This window comes from Pseudopipra pipra, chromosome 5 (assembly GCF_036250125.1).
Source record: "Pseudopipra pipra isolate bDixPip1 chromosome 5, bDixPip1.hap1, whole genome shotgun sequence".
Classification (NCBI taxonomy): domain Eukaryota; kingdom Metazoa; phylum Chordata; class Aves; order Passeriformes; family Pipridae; genus Pseudopipra; species Pseudopipra pipra.
The window spans coordinates 16,506,998-16,527,096 of NC_087553.1; the positions used below are offsets into that span (position 1 = coordinate 16,506,998).

General features: G+C 41.7%; 1 protein-coding gene and 1 long non-coding RNA gene across 2 annotated transcripts; one reads left to right on the plus strand and one right to left on the minus strand.

Annotated features, from left to right (window-relative positions):
• Window positions 1-10,142: 10,142 nt before the first annotated feature.
• LOC135414205 (uncharacterized) lies at window positions 10,143-11,934 on the minus strand. The gene is made up of 2 exons (XR_010430624.1): window positions 11,402-11,934; window positions 10,143-10,564 (listed from the first exon to the last, which is right to left on the minus strand). It is a non-coding gene; the product is annotated as an uncharacterized LOC135414205 (long non-coding RNA).
• A 46-nt stretch (window positions 11,935-11,980) lies between these two features.
• Window positions 11,981-18,446, plus strand: STMP1 (short transmembrane mitochondrial protein 1). The gene is made up of 3 exons (XM_064654691.1): window positions 11,981-12,111; window positions 15,448-15,501; window positions 17,989-18,446. Exons 1-3 carry the CDS (start codon window positions 12,097-12,099, stop codon window positions 18,067-18,069), a joined length of 150 nt encoding a protein of 49 aa, XP_064510761.1. The 5' UTR covers window positions 11,981-12,096; the 3' UTR covers window positions 18,070-18,446.
• The last annotated feature ends 1,653 nt before the right edge of the window (window positions 18,447-20,099 follow it).

Genomic DNA, 20,099 nt, shown 5'->3' on the forward strand with positions numbered 1-20,099 from the left:
GCATGAACTTGCCTTGTTTTTTCTTGAAATACTACCAAAGAGAAGTTAGGGTCAGCTGGATTATCTCAGTTTGTTACTTCAATAACCTTTCAGAAGGCAAGGCATTACATTAGTCCTTTAGTAAATTTGGCCCTAAATGCCCAATGCTTTTCATAATTTGGAGTCAGGCCTTTAAATTGATCACATTTGATCATCCATGGAGTTTAAAACCTATGCTGCAGTGCTCCCAAGCATAACAGGGACATATCTATCAGCTCATTTTAAAAAATTATGCTACTGAAGTGAAGGATCTCATTCTTCACATCTAAACGAGTCTATGAAAGAGGGAGCACTCAAGTACTGAAACAGAACTAAATTGCCTGTTCTAAATGACATATTGAAGACAAGTACAGAGCACAGATTTTATCTTACATTCATCAATCTAGAAAAAAAAATTGCTTAAGCTAGAGTCTCATATCCTATAATATCCTCAATTAAGCTGTATGAAATCACAGTGATTTGTATACTCCCTATAATACTACATTGGCCTAAACAGAAGAATCATTCAAAGGATTAAAAAAATCATTGTAGGAAAAACTATGTACATAGTATGAATTCCAACTTTTGGTTTCACTTTTATTAAATTCTTGTAAATTTTCCATTCTGTAGGGGCAGCTGTCACATGAAATCTGGTACACACTGGACACCTACAGAGAGGAGGTCAGGATGTCCTCACAGTTAGGATACTTTTCAAGATCCTATGGGATAAAAATAATGATTATCAATCAAACATTGAAATCTATGAGGAAAAAAGCATTTCTTACAGACATTTTTGAAGTGTCTGAGTTTTCCACGTGAAGTGGCTTTCATTTCTCTTCCTTTTGCTAGGCTCAGATGATGGCTCTCTCAGATACTATAGTGATAAGAATGAGATTAGCCTTTATACTAAAAACCCAAGCCTTTCTATAGTTAAGACCAGCACCTCAGAAAGACATCTGAAATCTTTTGGATTTTATTAGCATTTTAAACTCTAAATCCTCAATGGACCCTTTAAATTACTGTGCTGGTTTAAAGGTAAACCGGCAGGAGAAATGAACCCAGCTCAAAAGAGATTATAAATCAGAATTACAATTTAATAAAAATAATACGATAAATACAATTATACAGACAAACAATTGGTTTTAACTCACAAAACCCAGATGTATAACCCAGCACCCTGGGGCACGAACAGAACAGTGTTTGTTGGCCCCCATGCTGAGCCCCACGTGGTCTCCCTGAGTCCAAAGTAAAAGGAAAGGAAGACCTGATGGTGAGGGTGCTGGTTGCAGTCTGGTTGAGGGTGCTGGTTGCAGTCTGGTTGAGGGTGCTGGTCGCAGTCTGGTCGAGAGTGGTGGTTGCAGTCCGGTCAAGGTTCTGGTCCTCCTCTGGATCCAGTGAGTGGGCCCAGAAGTCCCAAGACCCCAAGATTATATACACACAGGTTGGAGTGGGAATGCCCACTCCCCAGGGTGGGGAGTTCCACAATGGGTGATTGTGAGTTGTGAGATCTTTTTGGAATCCTTGGGGGCCCACTAGCAGACCTGACCCCTCAGACTGAGTGTGGAGGTGCTGATGACTGCCCAGAGGCAGGTACCAATCACACCTGAGTCATTGGTGTGAGGATAGGAACATCCTCCTATCTCACAGGCTTCTTAACATCCAGCCTATAGCTGAGGGGTCAGGTGTGCTCTGGGCAGCTGCTGCAAATGGTCTTTTGTTAACAGTTCCTGGGAAATGACATATAGGGTGTAGAATACACAGTTTGGGTTACACCCACACAGTGGGTTACACCCACCTGGCTGCTCTAGCTAGGACAATTACTTAGCCCAAACCCTGAACCAGGAGAAGGCTTGAGATGCTCTGGGTCTGTAAATCCTTAGTAGCAGGATTCTGAGATTCCCAGGCACAGCAGACAGGGGCAGGGCTGCCAAAGAGCATTCAAAGAAGTTGTGCTTCCCAGATTTAGTTTAATGGGTTGTCTCATGCAGTGATGGAAACTTGAGGAGCACCAGCACAAAATTACTTGGTAACTGGGAACATTTGAACTCTGCTTGCCAGTGAGTATGACAGTCATCAAAGAAAAACAGAAAGTAAGTGAAAATCAAATAACTGTAATCAAGTAAGTGGGGTCTCTCAGTTCTTTGTGATGTGTGAAGGTTTATCATTTGCACTAAAGACTGAAAAGAAGTATGAGCAGGGATCAGCACAAAGCATCAGTGTGGATCTTCTTGTATCAGAGATTGATTGAATATTAAGAGCCATAGTCCTGCAAAGGCATGACTTCTGTGATTTGTTCCATGAAGTCATCTAAACTTCTCCCAGTGCAAATCTGGAAGTCTCTCCAAGACAAGAATTGTGGAGCACTTTTCAAAAAAAAAATCTCTTATTTTTGACATTACTACTCTAAGAATAATAGGTGGTAAAATATTCTGACCTCTACATTCATTCAGATTGTTTTAATTAACTGAAGAAATGATGTCTAAGAAAATAACACCAGGCAGTAAAAGGTTTTTTGGTTTGGGAGTTGGTTTTCTTTGGTTTTGTTTTCATAAAAAGCAGAACAATATCATGATAGAAAGAGGAGAGCTAATTAAAATCTGGACAGATAATTTTATTCTTTTTGAAAGGCCACTTGTTAAAGTGCAACACCACAATTAGATTATTCTCCAAGTTTAACGAAGTGGATCAGATAAACCAGTGTCTCTCTGTCTCTTATGAAATATAGTGAAAGTCTGGAGTGATTTCTGAAAGCAAAAAGGTGTTTGAAACATTTCTTAATAAATATAATCTGATTCTGGACTAAAAAGATTGAAAGAGATTAATAATATTTTTGATAATTTGAAAATAATTCTTACACTCTTACTTGGGAAAAGAGCACCACCTACTGATCATCACTCTGAAATTTCAGTATGTTGTTTCACTTACATGTGTTTCACTTGTACACAACATCATTAGCTTAACTCCAGAAGTTTTGGATGATTCTCAAACACATGTAAAAGAACGCTTACGTATCTTCAGCTATCAGCTAATACCACTGGGATACTTTATTGTTTTAGTACCCAACAACAGCTTGGCAGCAGAAAACACGCTCAAGAACTTCAGGATCTATGGTGATATTAAATAAACCCACATTATCACTAAAAGGATGGTATATGCTGTCCTAATATGATTATTTTTTACAGATGCCTGCTTCTTGCTAGCACTTTTCAGTCATGTGAAGAACTAACCTAAGCATGGAAAAGGTTGTTGGTTTGGTTTTTTTAAGTAGGACCTGGTTTTCAGCTCCCCTAAGGGAGAGAGGACAAGGATTGTCCTTTCCAATCCCATCACAGATTTATGCCAAATTACAGCACCATTTAACATTGCCTTAAAAAACATGCAGCTCTTCTGCACTAAAGCAAGTTCTTGAGTTCACCTCTAAAGCTTTTCTGAGCTTTCTTTTCTGTCAGAGACCCAGCTGTGATACACAACATTACACCAAGGAGTATTGACCAGAGAGAGCAATATTCATCCAATGCCACAAACAGCCTCCCCACTCACGCTCAGAAGATGTAGCTATACTGCAGTCTCAGGTCATTACTCGGGTGTTCTGCCAGTCACATTCTAATTATATTCTTTTAATTATATCACATAGGTCTTTTTACAGCTGTTCTGAAGGCACTGATTTTTCTTCCATAAAGGTTGTTCAGTCAAGTTCTTTTATGTTCCAGCTCTCTTAGGAGCAAGAGACTGCACTCTGGCTGCTGAGAACAAAGTAAGTGCTCCAGGAGCAGCGGGGTGAGCTATCCAGCACGTGTGAGGAGGATGCTGGGCACTGAGGGTGGGTGGTCCAGCAGGCCCTAGAGGGTCAGGGATCTGGTTGACAAGGCAGCCAGACTGTGACAGGGACCCAGACAGAAGCAGCGTTGCTTTGGACAAAACCGAGGAGAGAAGCACCCATGCAGCTTCACAGAGGACCCCAGTGAGGTTTCTCCCAGCTCTGTCTCACAACCCAGATGTGACAGTTGAGACTGTGGAGCCTGCTGGTGCACTCAGGGCCCTAACAACAGCAAGAAAGCTTAGCTATAAATAGGTTTTTCTCTTTGCTCATTTCCCTGCACATTTGATAGAACTTGAATTCTTAAAAGGTTCTAGTGCTGCTCTGAAAAACAATCTCAGAAAATTGGTGTGCTGGTGATTGCTGTCATCCTATGAGTGATGAGACTATTTTTCCAATGTCTCACATCTGATGTGATTGTGATTACTGTCTCTAAACCAGAACGTGAGGAGCTGAACCAGGAGCTCCCCCAGCTGCATGCACAGCTACAGCTCGAAGCTGTCAGCTAAATCTCCATGAGTGGCACTCATGCCCTCTGCAGGTCTGGCTCAGCAGAATTCATTACACATCTACTATCTGCTCATGCAATTATGCCTCTCTGTGAACCTCAGGAGAATTAAGACCTTCTCATATACTGCCCTTGTCAGGTCACAGCCCAGCAGCTAGAGCTCAAAGGTATCATTACTCGACAATTTCTTGCTTGACTCAGCCTTCAGTTCTTGAATTCCTTGTCCCAGAGGTATATGATCACAGGAACATCTCAGTTGGCTGGGGGAGGTGTTGTTTAGAGAACATTTCTAGATCTTGTAGCTTCAAGAGTAAAAGCTTAAAATCATGACTCATTTGTATTCAAGATCCTCCATTACCCTGCCTACATATAAAATTATCAGTCTTCTGGGTTTGAGATTTTTCTTTCTTTATACATTAGGACTTTCACTGGACAGGTTTCTACTTCTCCTGGAAGGGTAGTTAGTTATTTTCTTATATTTGTATGCCAGGATTGGTAAGACTAAAAAAATTTCTTTCCTCCATCAAAAGAAAGAAGAAATGAATGACCGGATACAAACAAAAATTATAGTAAAATCATAAATAAGAATAATTTAAGTTGGAAGTGACCTCAGAAGGTCACCAGTCCATCCTCCACTTCCAAGCAGCAGCTCTGAGCTTAGACCAGGTTGATCAGGGCTTTATGAAACTGAGTCTTGAAAACATCTAAAGATGGAAATGGCACAGCCTCTCTGGCCAACTTGCACCACTGCCTGACTGACCTCATGGTGAAACAGTTAAACATAACTTGCCTATACATATAAATATAAATATCCTGAAGGAATGGGGAGAAAAGAATAAAGTAGAGCCATTTACATGGAAGAAGCAAGAGGCACTGAGGTGTACAGTCAGATATTAAGCAGGTAAGTTAGAGCCATTTGTAGGCTATGTATATAATAAATTATTAGATAGAGATAGCAGATGTCTTTTTGTGGAAAAGCAGAATTAAGTTTCAATTCTAGGGTGGAATGAGTGGCTTACCAGGTCAGGAAATGTAGTTTCATGCATCTATAGTAAAAAAGGGTGGTTGAATTACCTGTTTTCTTTTTTTCATGCAAAATATTTAAAGTTCACATGGTTGATTTCTTTTAGAAGCATCCCATTATTATTATTTTGCATATAAAGAGAATTCTGCTGGTATTTTGGTTTTTTGGGCTATTTCTCAAGTCCCTGTAAGTGCTAAACAAGTCCCCTTTGTGCTAAACAACTTGTGGTGCTATTCTAAAGAGGAACAAGACTTAGATATTTAGATTTATAATTGAATTAGGACATCCACCATCAGACCCTGTCACAAGAATAAGGACCAATTGCTCATTTTATTGGAAAATGCAGAAACAATCTTCACTGAAGGTAGGCCAGGCTCCTGAATTGTTGTGTCACCCCAGGATTGTGACAGAGCCCTCAACTCCAACTTGTGATTCATGCTGCCCTTCAGCCCTGCTGCTCAGAGACCTTCCGTAGGTTCTCTGTTCTGCTTCTCCAGGGGCTCATGTTCCTCATGAGCTCTAAAGTTTCCATCTTTCTGGTAAAGAGTACTTCTAGGAGAAGGGAATGCTCTGGATTTCACTCTAGAGACCCATTGCTGCCAGGGCAGCAGAGAGGAGCACACACTTGCAGGTTGTCTGAGGGCTGGCAGGAAGAACTAAGCTTCTCTCTCTGCCCCTGCCAAATCATTCACACAGAGCTGGGCAGACTCAAGGGTACAGCTAACACAAAGGAGACTTTAATACTTTCACATACTTTATGAGGAATATGTAGTTTCATTTTTTCTAAAAAAAAAAAAACAAAACCAAACCAAAACCAAACAAACACCTTTTTTATAACATAAATAGCGCTAGTTTTTCATTTTTTCTTTTCTTGCATTAAACTGGGCGAACTGCCCGTGTGTTGTGGTGTCAAGAATTATGTTTGCTCTCACTACTCTGTGCAAAAAAATTTACTTGAAAAGAATTAATATGGACACTATAAAGCAACTGTCTCTTCTATTCATAACTACATTTGAAAACCTGGCCTTAAACAATTTCAGTCTCACATGGTGAGTCAGTGACGCCATCTGTTCTTCTGTGAAAAATGTACTGGGCTATTGATCTGAGAACTCCAAGGGGTCTTTGGGATAGAGCATCTAAGAGGAGAGAGAAGGGAGTGGAAGTTATTTTGGAGAAGATGTTTTCAACTGGTTTAAATAACAATAAACTGCACTTCCATCAGAAAAGATTTGAGATTAGGTTTCTTTTCAGGTGGACAATTACAGTTGGTACACTTAAAGGCAGTAAGTTCTGCTAATCTTTTGATAAGCTGATTGCCCCGCAATTCTGATTTCTTAGTACATATTGTTGAATATGTATTATGTGTGTAATACATTCTGTATCCATTGTGTACTATAATAGTGCATGTCTCCATGCCAAGACAAAAAAATCCTGGATAATTACAACTCCTCAGAAACCTTGAAACCACATCACAGATTATATAAAAGACATTTTACTAAAGCAAGGTAAAGAAAATGGGCAGAACTAAAACCAAAACATATAGATTAAACATAATAAAACTTTAACAGAAATCCTACTATATGGTTTTCTGGCTCCATCTGGTGTTTATTTTACAGAACTTCTAGCTTAGGGAAATCTAGTTTCCACTCCCCTTTCCAAACATTGGAAATGAGGATTGGTATTAAAAGGATGTTTAAATTTATGTATCCTGAGGACTTACATTCAAAGTTGTATATTAGTTATTGTGAAGTTAAAAGAAGAACACTTTTTTAAATCAGTTTTTATATCTTGTGACTTAAATCATACTCAGATCTGAGAAAGGGCTTCTATGGCAAAGAATCAATTACCAGTTTTCCTTAGGATATCAGTTAGAATGCTAAAATACTATTCCTCTCTACTAATCATGCCTTGCTTACATTTTCATGATGGCTAAATCATCACTACTACTGCTTTATTCAAACACTATTACTTTATTCAAATTAACCCTCAAACATTTGCAACACAAATACCAAAAGTTTCCACATCAAATCTTTTATTAGTGCTGCTTTCAAGTCAGAGAATAATATATTTACTGACTGTACAGAAAAAGCAAGTTGGAAGAAAGAGTGAGAAGATCATTGCTTGACTGCTCACTGGGTCAAATATTTGTGGACATACAGTCTGGGACATATTTCACCTTTAGGATCACAAAACCAGAGAATAAGGTTGGAAGGGACCTCAAAAGATAATCTGGTTCTATATTTTGTGGCAAAGGGAGCTTATGAGATTATCTATTACCCTGTCCAAATGGATTTTTAAAACCTCTGGTGACAGGGCCTCTATCACGTCCCTGGGAAGGGGTACTGATTATTCTCACTGTATAAAACATAGAGTGAGATGTATAAAATAGTGAGATGAAAACTCTCCCAGTGCAACTTGTACCCATTGTCCCTTGTCTTTTCCATGTGGGTCCAGGTGAAGAGAGAATCTCTGTCCTCTTTGTGGCTGCCCATTAAGTGCTGGAATATTGCAATGAGGTACTCCCTAAGCCTTGTTTTCTCCAAGGAGGAAAGAATTAACTTGTCCAGTCTTTCCTGCAAAAACCATTGATCATCACCCTCCGAGTGAGGCCTGTGAGCCAATTTCCTACCCATATGACAGCCCACCCATCCAGTTTGTATCTTGCCAGTTTGTCCAGGAGAAGGATGTGGGAAAATATATCAAATGCTTTGCTAAAGTCCAGGTAAACAGCACTCACTTCTCTCTCCATGTTGACAGAAAATTTCATTCTGTTGTAGAAGGTGATCAGGTTTGTCAGGCATGAATTTGCCTTTGGTAAATCCTTGCTGGCTTTTCCCAATCACCCACTTCACTTGGTTTCTAATAGTTTCTATGAGGACTTGTTCCATCACTGCCCCAGGGACTGATATAAGACTAATGGGTCTTTAGTTTTCTGGGCCCTCCTTTGGGCCCTTGTGTATGGTATCTGCTCTTTTCCAGTCATTAGGGATATCCCTTGATCTCCATAACTTTTCAAATATTATAGACAGTGGCCCTGCAGTCATGTCAGCCACTTCTCTCATACTGGGGTGGATTTCATCCAGGCCCACAAACTTGTGTGGATATAAGAATACAAGCTCTTCTTTGTTAGCATTTCTCAAAATATGGTGGCATAACACCCTTCTTTTTCTACTGGGCTCAACATACAAAACTGTCTGGTTTGGTATGGTACATTCATAAACCATCAAACTTATTGTAAAAAACTGGGTAAATTAAAAATTATTCTTTAAAAAGGGGATTCTCACTTTCCTTAAAGTGGACTACATATATACTGCACATGCACAATAAAAATAATATCACATAAACATGAATACATTTTCAAACATGATTTAGAAAATGAGAATAATGTAGAAGAGCCAGTATTTCCTGACAAACAAGCTTTCTGCATACCTCACGGGCTTGACTATACCTGTAGAACACCAGAGTACAGTAGGTAACACTGAGAAAGTCTTTACCAGCAGCAAATGTATTAAAAATTATACATTTTTTTTTTGTCCCTATCTCAGTTAGAAAAATGAGTTTTCCAACCCTTCTCATTTTAAGTAGCCTACTCTTCTAGATTCTTGGTTACAAGGGACAAATTTGCTTTCAAAGATGTTGTTCATCGTATGTATGAGTATTACTGTGGCTGGTACAACTTGCCTATACATATTTATTGTTCAAAATTATCAGAATATCTCTATGTCTCATCTTCAAGTGATTGAAGAACTCACTGGACTTGTTATTTCAGCTTTGGTTTTGACTAAATGCATGCAGTAGCTCCTGGGATCTCACTGTCGCTCCATGACTTTTGCACTCTTCTTTACACTGAAGATATTCACACTTCTGAATTCAGACATGCTGTTTTCTCACAAAGGAAAAAAACTCTATTTCCTAAGATATGTCTGTGTGATGGCAAGGTGAAAGGAGCTAATGCAAAGATGCTGTAAGTCAGCTGTCAGTCTCACTGAGCACAGGTTTTCCTGGGGTAGTCAGCTGAGCACAATGCACTCCTGCTTGAGCTGCTGCTCCTCATCCATCCTTACTCTCCACACAGTTACCAATCTCTATCACCAAAGCTGGTAGATACAAAAGAAGAAGCTGCATGAGCTACCTTCAAGAAGACCCAGACAGCCTTGCACCCCTGGTCTGAGAAGGATTACGAGTGGCAGCACAAGCAGGGAATGAAAAAAGCAAAGGAAATGAAAAGCAGGCCATTTAACCAACTCCTTCCCAAGCAGGCAAAACAAAATGGGTGCCACGCAGCACAATGGACTTCCTACACACCCTGAACATTGTTCAGAACAGCACTGGTGATGTTGGAGATGAGGCCTCTTCCTGATTCCTTCTCTTCTTCAAGAATAAGTAAATGCCCTCCAACCACGTTATGGCCAAAGCCCAGAGTGGAGTAAGTGCTGCCTGCTAATGAGACTGTCTGGTCTGAAGTGAAGGCATATTTGAGGGACCTCAAAAAAAGAAGGTTTTGGGGTTTTTTGGTTTGGCTTTTCCCTTCCTCCCCCAAATATAAAAGCACAGTGGTTGCATTTATAACTAACAGACTGAGTTCTTCCTTCCAATAACACATGCCATCCATAATACCCACCCTCTACAGTCTCTAATCCAGAGTGATTCAGCATTGGCTGATGTAAATGGAATGGTTCTACTTTAAAGGAAAAAAAATTTTTGGCTGTCCGTTAAATGTCACAGGAAATCCATGGCATGTAGGAAAATAACTGTGTACAGTACTGTAGAGCCAGGAGTGTCTAACACATGTTGTATTTATTATAGTCTAAGCATAATAACAACATTTTAAATGAGCAGAAAGCAGGAAAAGCCTTATCTGCCTGTGAATGTGGAGGCATTATTATTACTGAACGACTTGTTCCCTCCTTCTGATTTCTGACATGTGCTCAGGCTGTGGTCTGTAATATTATCTTAGTGCTCTGATCCTGCACACATGTAGAAGGCCTCAGCATCAGGAAAATAGTTATCAGCAACTGATTTGTTCCTGTTTCCAGAACCAAGGTCATGTCTGAAACTCCTGGGAGAATCAGTCACTTCTGAAAGCAAGGAACTACAGCCCTGGCTCTTGTGACACATCCGTCCAAAGCTCTGTGTTGTTTTCAGATGTCAGCTCTGGCCCAGGGAGGGAAGCACAATGCAGCAGCTCTGGGGTCGCCTGAAATCAGGAGAAAGTTTTCTCAAGTCGGGATCTTACTACAGTGTCACCAGAAAAAAAAAAAAAAAAAGATGTTACTTAATATCTTTCTGTGCTTCCTTTCCTAAAACGTGTAGGAGATACTTCTTTATCTCACAAGGTGCCTGCCCCAGAAAGGCAGGAAGCTACATGCTTTCTATTAGGTGGAGCTTTTGAGCTTCCTGGGTAGTGAGACTTAATTTCAGTTAACTTGCTTTCAAGGGAGAGTGGCCTAATTGTTCCACAATAGACACATCTTGTGTTTTCTTAATTTATTTCTTTTTTAACCTGAAATGCTATGTGGGGAAAAAAAAAAAAAAAAAGAGATCTGCAACAGAGTCCTCAGTATCTTACTCACTTTCAGCAGGAGAAATCTTCGTAACTGACATTTACTGCCCAAATCTCAATTAAGTGTAACCTTTACAAGAAGCTAAACCCAGGGCGTTTCACAAAAAACAAATACTCTTCATTTTCTAAACATACAAATTAAAAAAAAAAAAAAAAAAGAAAAAAAACAGGGGGCACAGGGTTTTTAAAAGCTGTTGTGGAATCAATCAGAGGATGATTCAGGCAGGAGGGGACCTCAGGAAGTCCCTTGTCAAACCTCCTCCTCAGGGCTGGGTCAGCTCTGAGCTCAGTTTAACCCAGATGAGTTTGGAAAGCATCCGAAGGTGGAGATGGCACAATCTCTCTGGGCAATCTGTGCCTGCCTCCCTAGGTGACAAAAGAGTCTGTAAACCCACTCCAGTCCTCTCGTTCCATCCTGTCCCTGCCGTCTCACCCTCCAGCCGTGCACGGCAACGGAGACCATGGTCCCACCTGACCAATATCCCTTGCAGCCCGAGGGTGTTCTTTTATCCCTGCCATGGCTGCAGTTGTCACGCTCCTCCACCCTCCTCGCAGGGAGGTCTCCAGCATGATCCGTCCTGGAGCCCTCTGCTGAGCTCGCTCCAGCTTCTCCAAGTCCTTCCTGCCCTGGGGACCCAAACCTGGGGCCGTGTGTTACACTAGATGTGGTCTAGCGAGCGCCGAGTAGGGGAGGAACGACAACAACAAAAATAAATAAAAACAAAAGCTTTCTTTCAGCCTTCTCCGGCATGGGGGGGGCTGAGATTTTCCAAGCAGCGAGGCAGGGGCACTCAAATTACACAGGATTATAAGGGATTCCGTCCGGTCCTTGAGGACCCCATCTTGAAATCACACGTGGAGTGAAAATCGGGCTCCCACGGCGCTCGGCACCCTGCGGACACGGCCGCCCCCGCCCTGCGCGGTCCCTTATCCCTTCAGCGCCAGGCAGCGGCGGATGCACCCTCCCCGGGCGGGTCCCGGCCCCGGCCCCGCTGTGGGGGAGGCGGCGGGGCCGCCCCGGGGGCGCGGGCGGGCGGCGCTCGGCGCGGCCCTTCCCCCGGCCATGGCGGCGAGGGCGGGCCGGCGCCCGGAAGGGGAGCCGCCGCCACCGCCCGCCTGACTTCCCCGGCTGTCGGGCGGGGAGGGAGCAGGGGCAGGAGGGCGCCATGCTGCAGTTCTTGGTAAGGCTCCGCGGGGCGGCGGCGCCGCCGCCATTTCGCGGCGGGGCGGGGCGGGGCGAGGAGGGCGGCGGCGGGGCCGCTGCCCGGGCGGGGGAGGGAAGCGCTGTGTTCGGTCACCGTGTGTTCGGTCACCGTGGTGTGACCCGGCTCCGTGTCAGCCTGGCGGCCGCGCCCAATTTTAGCTTCCCGGCAGCGCAGCATCCTTGGGCGTTTTTCCTTCTCCTTCTCCTTCTCCTTTCCACCCGCCCCGGCCCCGCTGTTCGGTACCCGCCGTGCGCAGCCGGACCGGACCCCCTTGTTCTCGCAGAACTGCTCTGCAAATGGGAGTCCCTGCCTTGTTTTTCCTCCAAGCCGTGCCCTTAATTTGCCTTGGAGATTCAGCAGATTCTGCTTGCTCACGGTGATGCTCCGCTTTCTGCTCAAATTTCTTTGTGTAAGCATAATACCTCCCTCCTTTGGTGAGAGCAGGAGTGTAGGCCCTTTGCCATTTTGTGCACCCTTAAAAATTCATCGCCGGAGATGAGGATTTTTATATATAGAAGTTAGGGCAAGGGATCGTATTTCATTGCTGCCTTTCATTACACCCCCAGCAGAATTAATAGACCGAATGTTTTTTTTTATTTTTTTCATTTCAACACCCCTGATCCCCTAAACTCCTCTGGGTGCTTGAAGTTAGATGCCTGAAGTTAGACTGCTCTCATTCAATACTTGATCGATGCTGGTATTTACTGCCGGATGTGGAAATAAATTCCCTGACCAATAACGTTCTTGTTTGTGCTGTTGCAAAGCATGGAAACAGCTTCCTATTTTTCATTCTAGGGATGTGAGGGGTGCCCTAGGGTTTTAGTTGTGTTCTGATATGTCCCAGTAAATACAAACAATAAGTGATATTCTTTCATCTTTTGTTGGGGGAAGATAACTCAGCTGGCTCATAAGTTTCATACCAGACATTGATACAGAGGAAGAAGAGATGGCCTGTTGTAAGTTGGGAGAGCCTTGCCTGTTTTTTATAATGAATAAATAAGGCCTATTTCTTATCCCAACTTCATAATAACAAAGATGAAAGCCTCAGTCATTACTGTAGCTGTTTATAATCCCTCTCCACTCCAGTGAAAACAGTAAGGCTGAATATGGTTAGCCACTCTCAAAGTTTTTGTGTTTATCAACTCTACTGCTTGCTGCTAATGGTTTTTTGTTGCTAGATACAAATATGACTTCTTGATTAGTGTGTGAAAGTTAGAAAAAAGATATACTTATTCTGGGTTTTTTCCCTGCTTGGGTGTAAATTGGGTGTTTGACTCTTGCTCTCCCTTGTAAGGGCTGTAGCAGGGAGATAAAGGGATAATCTCACAAACCTTGTGTTTTTGCTGTCCAGAGTTAATCGTTAAAGAAGCATTTGCCAGTGATGCAACTTGAAATGCTTGGTAGAAATTGGAAGACCCTAAACTCTCATCAGCCCTGTTTGTATTCAACATGAACATTTTAATTGGCTATATGTTTTGCTTTCCATATAATTTAAGTCTGAGTAGTGAATTTTTTTCCCATTGCTTGAATTGTCAACTCTAAAAACAAATGTTACAGGTGGATTGCTCTTCAGTGCAGTGCTAGACTTTTCAAATAAGGAGACACTTAAAGGGAGTACTGATCTCAGAACTGTCTGTACTGGATAAGATTTATCTCACAACAGAATGAGACATATATTGGAAATGTTCTAGGGTAAAAGCCTAGAAAACTGCTGATAAACAAGGACCTGGTTTGTGTTTTCAAGTGGCTTCCCAGGCACTGCTAAGGATACAAGAAATTCTCCTCTGCTAGAGTGATGTTCTGCATTAAGAGGAATCAGAAGTCTTGTTTACATCAGTGCAGTATTTGTTAGTATCTCCTGGAGTACCTCTTTAGCTGATAATTGGAACTATAAGAGCATTTGATAACCAGCGCAGTATACACACACAAAAAAGACTCTACTTGTTCTTAAATTGTTAAAGCCAAGCTCCTTAAAAAGTAATAATAAACAAGGAATAAGACCAAAAATCTGTTTAAGAAAATACTGAGGTAACTTGCGGTCATAATTCATTTGGCACCTCTCAGCAAATTTTAGTTTTCTATAGATAGATTTTCACCAGTGATGTTTACAGAGTCTGAATCACTGAGAAGATGAGCTGTGCTCTATGCTGCTTCTGGCATGGAAAAAATGTCTGGTCAGTATGAGATGGCAAAGTTGTTTTGTGGACAGTGGGTTTATTTTTCTCAAAATAGTCTTAATTTGACAGCAGTGACCATGAGCAATAACAATTTTCTTAAATAGAACTGGCCTCAGCTGTCACAGGGAATGATTCGTTTGCTGACAGTGAACAAAAGCACAGTGTTAGTAGTGTCACGTTTCAAAACAGTTAAATGAGCTTTTGTAGTATAGGACATACTTATTTTGGAATGTAACAATAAAAAATGTAGGATATTGGTGAATGAAAATTTTATCACCTGTCTTTGAAGAGAGGAGTTTCACTGTGGAACTGTTCTTATGCTTGAGGATTTTCCTGAGCTGGCAAACAGGGTTTGGGCCAGAAACTGCTTCTCTTTTGCTTTTGCCCCTCTTCCCAGGTGCAATTTTATGGACAACCTTCATCAACTACAAGTTTGCATAGTTGTCAAAAGAAGTTGTGTTTCCAACCAACAGTATTTTCCTACCTCAGAGGAGCCCCTCAATCAGAGTGGATTTGGCTGTGAACTAAAGGCTTAGGATCAGAAGGGTCTGTCTGGAAGATGGGCAGCTGTTATTGCAGAAGAGAAGTAGCAGGTTTACACCAGTTTAAGTTGATGTACCCTTAGACCTTTTGAGACTGTGATCATTGTGCAATCAGAGCCTCTGTTCTGACCTTCAAGCTTGCGAACCTTTTTTTTGCTTTATACAAAGACATAACACAGTAATATATGTATGTCCTTTTCCAGCACTGAGCATCATTTTAGTGGGGTGTTGCTTTAGGCTTTCCCATCATGAACCAAAAGTTTTGTGGTATCTCCCCCATTTTTGTAGGAGGTAGTGCCTTTGTGGGTATGCAGAGAACCTTACAAAGGGGATCATAGCTTCATTCAAATAGTCTTAGAGATGTGTATTAAAAAACACAACTGTGCACAGTGTTTTGGAAATGATGGCAAGGTTTTCCTGGTGAGGGAGATGGGTAAAACTGGACCCCTCTGGATGAAAGATGAGAAATCAGGTAGGAGTGGAGTTGAAACTCTTTAATCTTTACATGACTTGCAATATTCCTTTCTCTTTATTTTAACCAAATATGCTTTTAATGAAAGAATGTTAACTCTTCTCCCTTTCTTCCTTTTTAGCTTGGTTTTACTCTTGGCAATGTGGTTGGGATGTATATTGCTCAGAACTATGATGTGAGTATCCGTGTATTCTCAGAGTTAAACCTATTCTGAACTGAAAATATAAGACTGTCTTCCCTCATTTGGAACTAAATCGGTTTTTATTTTGGGTTATTTTATTTAAACAGAATGCAGATCTTACTGACTTCAGTTACAAGAGCAACTCAAACTTTTTCAGGAAGAATTTCTTCACTGTAGTCAGGCTTGGGAACGGGCTGTCCAGAGAAGTGGTGGAACCACCATCCCTGGAGGTGTTCAAGAAATGACTGGGTGTGGCACTTAGCGCTTTGGTCTAGTTGACAAGGTGATGTTTGATCAAAGGTTGGACTTGGTGATTTTGGAGGTCTTTTCCAACCTTAATAGCAAAAAAAACAAAACAAAAAAGTGGAACCAAAACATTTACCTCTCTGGCATCTTCTCTGTGACATTGTAATTCTTAAAGCCTTTACTGCTGTTCAGGCATCTACATAGATAGAGAAAGGAGAAATGGAAAAGATTTAGCAATTGTTCATGGGTTTTACCTGCACTAAAATACTGGTTTCCTGACTCTGATAGCCTGTCTGTTTGTTAATTAAAAATCCTCAGAGTATGTGAAATGTCTGTCTTCTGTACCAATAGTGAAAATAAATTCTACCAGCTTTTTTTGAAAATTCAGCACCTGCTCCTACTTCAAAAAGTGTATTGGCCTGCAATCTATCTTTCCTTCTTTTTTCATGGTGAGAAAAGAAAGGGAATTTTCTTTCCTCAGTTCTCACAGTTAACAGAGTTTTCAGTGTGAAGGGGCAGAAGGTTTCAAGCTGAGTCTTCAATATATGCTTTTAAACTTCTGTAAAGTCAGCAGGATTCTTTGGAAGAGCAGCGCCACTTAGTTGACAGACTAGAGGAGTTAATAACATTTAACATTTCTTTTTTTTCTTTTTTTAATTCTTGTGCAATCTGTATTAGCCTAATAAAAAAAAATAAAAAAAAATCAAAACAAAAACGAGTTGTTGAGGCTCTGATGGCGTTTATCTTTTGCTTTCTTCTCATCTTCAGTATCGAAGTCATCTTGCTTAAAAAAGTTGATACATTTTGCTCCTTGTTTATGCACGTGATGTCTCCTGTCAGTCACTCCAGTGAGAGTACTAGTGAAAGGCTAGTGTTTCTTTCTAGTATGTGCTTTAAAGTGTTACGAAAATGTAGTCATAAGAATATGGATGTATCAATATGTATCATAAACATGGTATAGTGCTTTTCTGGCAGCACTAATAAAGTATTGCCACAAGAGGGGGACTCAGGCTTTTAGTTTGCAGGAAATGGTTCCCTGGGAATGTAACACTGACTTGCAGGATGAACATGGTAATTTTATTGGTGGTATTGAAGATGGCTTGTTTTTGATGACATCTGAGATAAACTTGTGCTAATTCTGCAGCTGTACACACGTGTGCTCAGTTGTAAGCACAGGGAGGTTGGGGTGACAGCTGTGGAGTTCTCTTGGTTTAGTTTAAATGTCAGGCTGGGCTCTTAATTTTTAAAAGGAAGGCAAGAGCAACTTATGTTACTGGTACTGTCAGCCTCAGATCATCCAATAGGAGAACTGCAGTCTGTTTGGATTAACTTCTGCTCTGTGGTCAGGTTACATATGAAGTAAAAGCCCTTGATTTTTTTTTTTTTTCACAACTACTTGTGGAAACTTGTCTTAAATTTAATTTTAATCAGCTAGCTTGTAAAATCCTGCATTGTCACTTCCCAGTTTTAGCTAGAGTCATGAGATAATCTATTCCTCGCCCTTAAAAGTTGCAGCTTTTTTTTTCAAGTTACCAAAATTTACTGTTGGATTATTTGATCAATTCTCTTATTTGCAAGAGAAAGCTGAAGTTTTGAAGCTTACAAGCAGTAAATTGAATTTTCATTCAAGTGTAAAACTGCAAAAGGTTGCCAATTTGCAATGCAGTAGAATTTTGTTCTACTGTGGGATTTTGTTCCCCATAGTGTGGGATTTTGTTTCCCACAAGACAAACCAGGAGTATTTCTTAATAAATTTCTTGAGAACATATTGATGCTCTTGAACATCTCTTTTCTCTCAGGTTGTGACCACTATAGTGCAATCTAATTTCCCCTTCAAAAGTCTGTGCATCAGTGTTTAAATCTGCTTGTTCTTGGCAGTACCTCCTCTCTCAGTGAGGAAACCAGACTGGTCTTACTAAATTTCCTGTACAGTGGTCTTTTTTCCTTTCTCCTGTTCCCATCACCACTGGCTGACTTCTAACCTTAACAACCTAAAATATTTCCTGAAGCCTCCTGTGAGGTGCTTTCATCTGCTTTTTGTTTGATATTGCTTTGATTTTAACCTCTGTGCAAGGCAACAGATACTGGAAGTATCTTCTAGAAACCATAGAATTTAGAAATCCTAGAATTTCTTGCTGTGTTTTTGGTATTGTCTTTCCTGATGAGACTTATGTAGCTCAGTATTTTGTTAATTTGTGTAGGTTTTGATGAGTGTTTTTTCTTTTGTCTTTAAAGATTCCTAACATTGCGAAGAAGCTTGAAGATTTTAAGAAGGATGTGGAGGCTAAGAAGAAACCTCCCAGTGACAAGTCCTGAAAGAGCAGTGTTCCCCAGGTCACCTCTGTGTGTGCATCAAGGATGCAATTTACCTTTCAGGCAAAAAGGGTCAAGTAGAGGGTTGGCATGGGAGGTTCCTCCACTCTTAGTCTCCTAGAACTGGAATGTCCTTCTTTTGAGAGAGCAGCCGTGAACTTTACCTGGGACTGATTTTCAAGGGTTTCAGAATTTCGATTTGCAGCTGATGTGTGACTGGATAAGTTTGTATTTTTCATTATTTCTTTTCCTAATATTTTGTAACCCATTTTTACCTGATCCAACTGGAGTTGTTAGCCCTGTTACTATGTGTACCTCACACTTTGTAGTGCCCTAGTCCTTAGAACTTCACAAAAGAAATTAAATGCATCTAGAAGGAACTTTCAGGTTTCTTGTCGTTTGTTGTGAGCAGCGGTACTTCACTGTCTTTAAGATCCAATTCCATTGTTGGAGATGCCAAACTTCATTTGTCAAGGTATGAATCTGTGGAAGGGGGGGAGCTCCTGCTTTTCCCCTTATGTTGAATGATCACTTCCAGCAGCACAGACTTTGTACAAACAGCTGATTTCAAAAAATGTAAAAGGCCTTCGACTCTGCTGCTCCTTCCTTCTCAGGGGGAGGGCTCCTTGTATTCTTTCCCTGCTCCAGAGTGGGTCTCGGTAAAAGGTCACAGATCTGGGTCACAGGTTATGGGTCATGTCAAAGGGAACAGACCCGGGTCATACTTTCAAGGAGTATTCTGTTATCCAGGTAAAGGAAACAGAACGCACCTTGCGTCTCAGTGCCAGGCTCCAGCACTTTCCTGGTGTAAGTGGTGCCAGTCTCATTTCCATGTGCTGTTGAGCTCTGGTCTGCATTGGAGCCCGTGGTGAGGGAAGAGTGCAGATCCCACATTCTATGCTAGTCCCAGGGCAGTCGTGGCTTAACCCCAGCTGGCAACTCAGCCCCACGCAGCTGCTGACTCGCTGCTGCCTGTGGGGTGGGGAGAGAATTGGAAGAGTAAAAGCGAGAAATCTCATGGGTTGAGACAAAGACAGCTCAACAGGTAAAGCAAAAGCCACATGCTAGTAAAGCAAAACAAGGAATTCATTCATCACTTCCCATTGGCAGGCAGATGTTCAGCTATGCCTGGAAAAGCAGGGCTCCAACACGTGTAATGGTGATGTGGGAAGACAAAACGCCATCACTTTGAACATCTCCCCCTTCCTTCTTCCACAGCTTTAGGTGCTGAGCATGTCACCGTGGAGTACCACTGGAGTCAGTTGGGAGCAGCTGTCCCAGCTGTGTCCCTTCCCAACTTCTTGTGCCCCTCCAGCCTCCTCAGACCCGGATGCTGGGGTGAGGTGAGATGCAGAAAAGGCCTCGACTCTGTGTAAGCTCTGCTTAGCAAGAACCAAGACATCCCTGAATTATCCACACTGTTCCCAGCACAAACCCAAAACACAGCCCCATACCAGCCAGCTATTGTGAAGAAGATTAACTCTGCCCCAGCCAACACCAGCACCAGCACACTCTCCACCCCTACAGGGCGGAGAACGCCAGGTGCCCACCAAAGCTGCTCTGTCACTCCTGTCTTCAGCTGGATAGGGGAAAGAATAGAAAGAGAGGTTCGTGGGTCAAGATGAGGACAGGGAAAGATCACTCATCAATTACTGTCACAGGCAAAACTAGCTTGACTTGGAGAAATTAATTGAGTTTATTACCAATCAAATCAGAGTAGGATAATGAAAAATAAAACTGTCTCTTAAAACACCTTCCCCCTACCCTCTCCTTCTTTCCTGAGTTCTCTACCTCCTGCCCCTGAGTGGTTTAGAGAGACAGCAAATGGCAGCTTTAGTCAGTTCATCACACATTTGACTTTAACTTACATTTCAAATGCACTGTTTCTTCCATTGTGTCTTGTTTCTTATACTGTCTCTTCCCCTTCTTTTCTTCCTGCTTGGTTGCTTGACGATGTCTCTGGATTGCTGTGGAGGATGGGAGAGAGAAGAACTATCTTCCATAAATGGTGGGCAGGTGGAGATCAGCAGTTA

Excerpts from the sequence above, each read along its gene's own strand:
- STMP1 (XM_064654691.1), top strand. Across the intron at positions 15,502-17,988 it reads ATATTGCTCAGAACTATGAT|ATTCCTAACATTGCGAAGAA; the intron begins GTGAGTATCCGT and ends TTGTCTTTAAAG.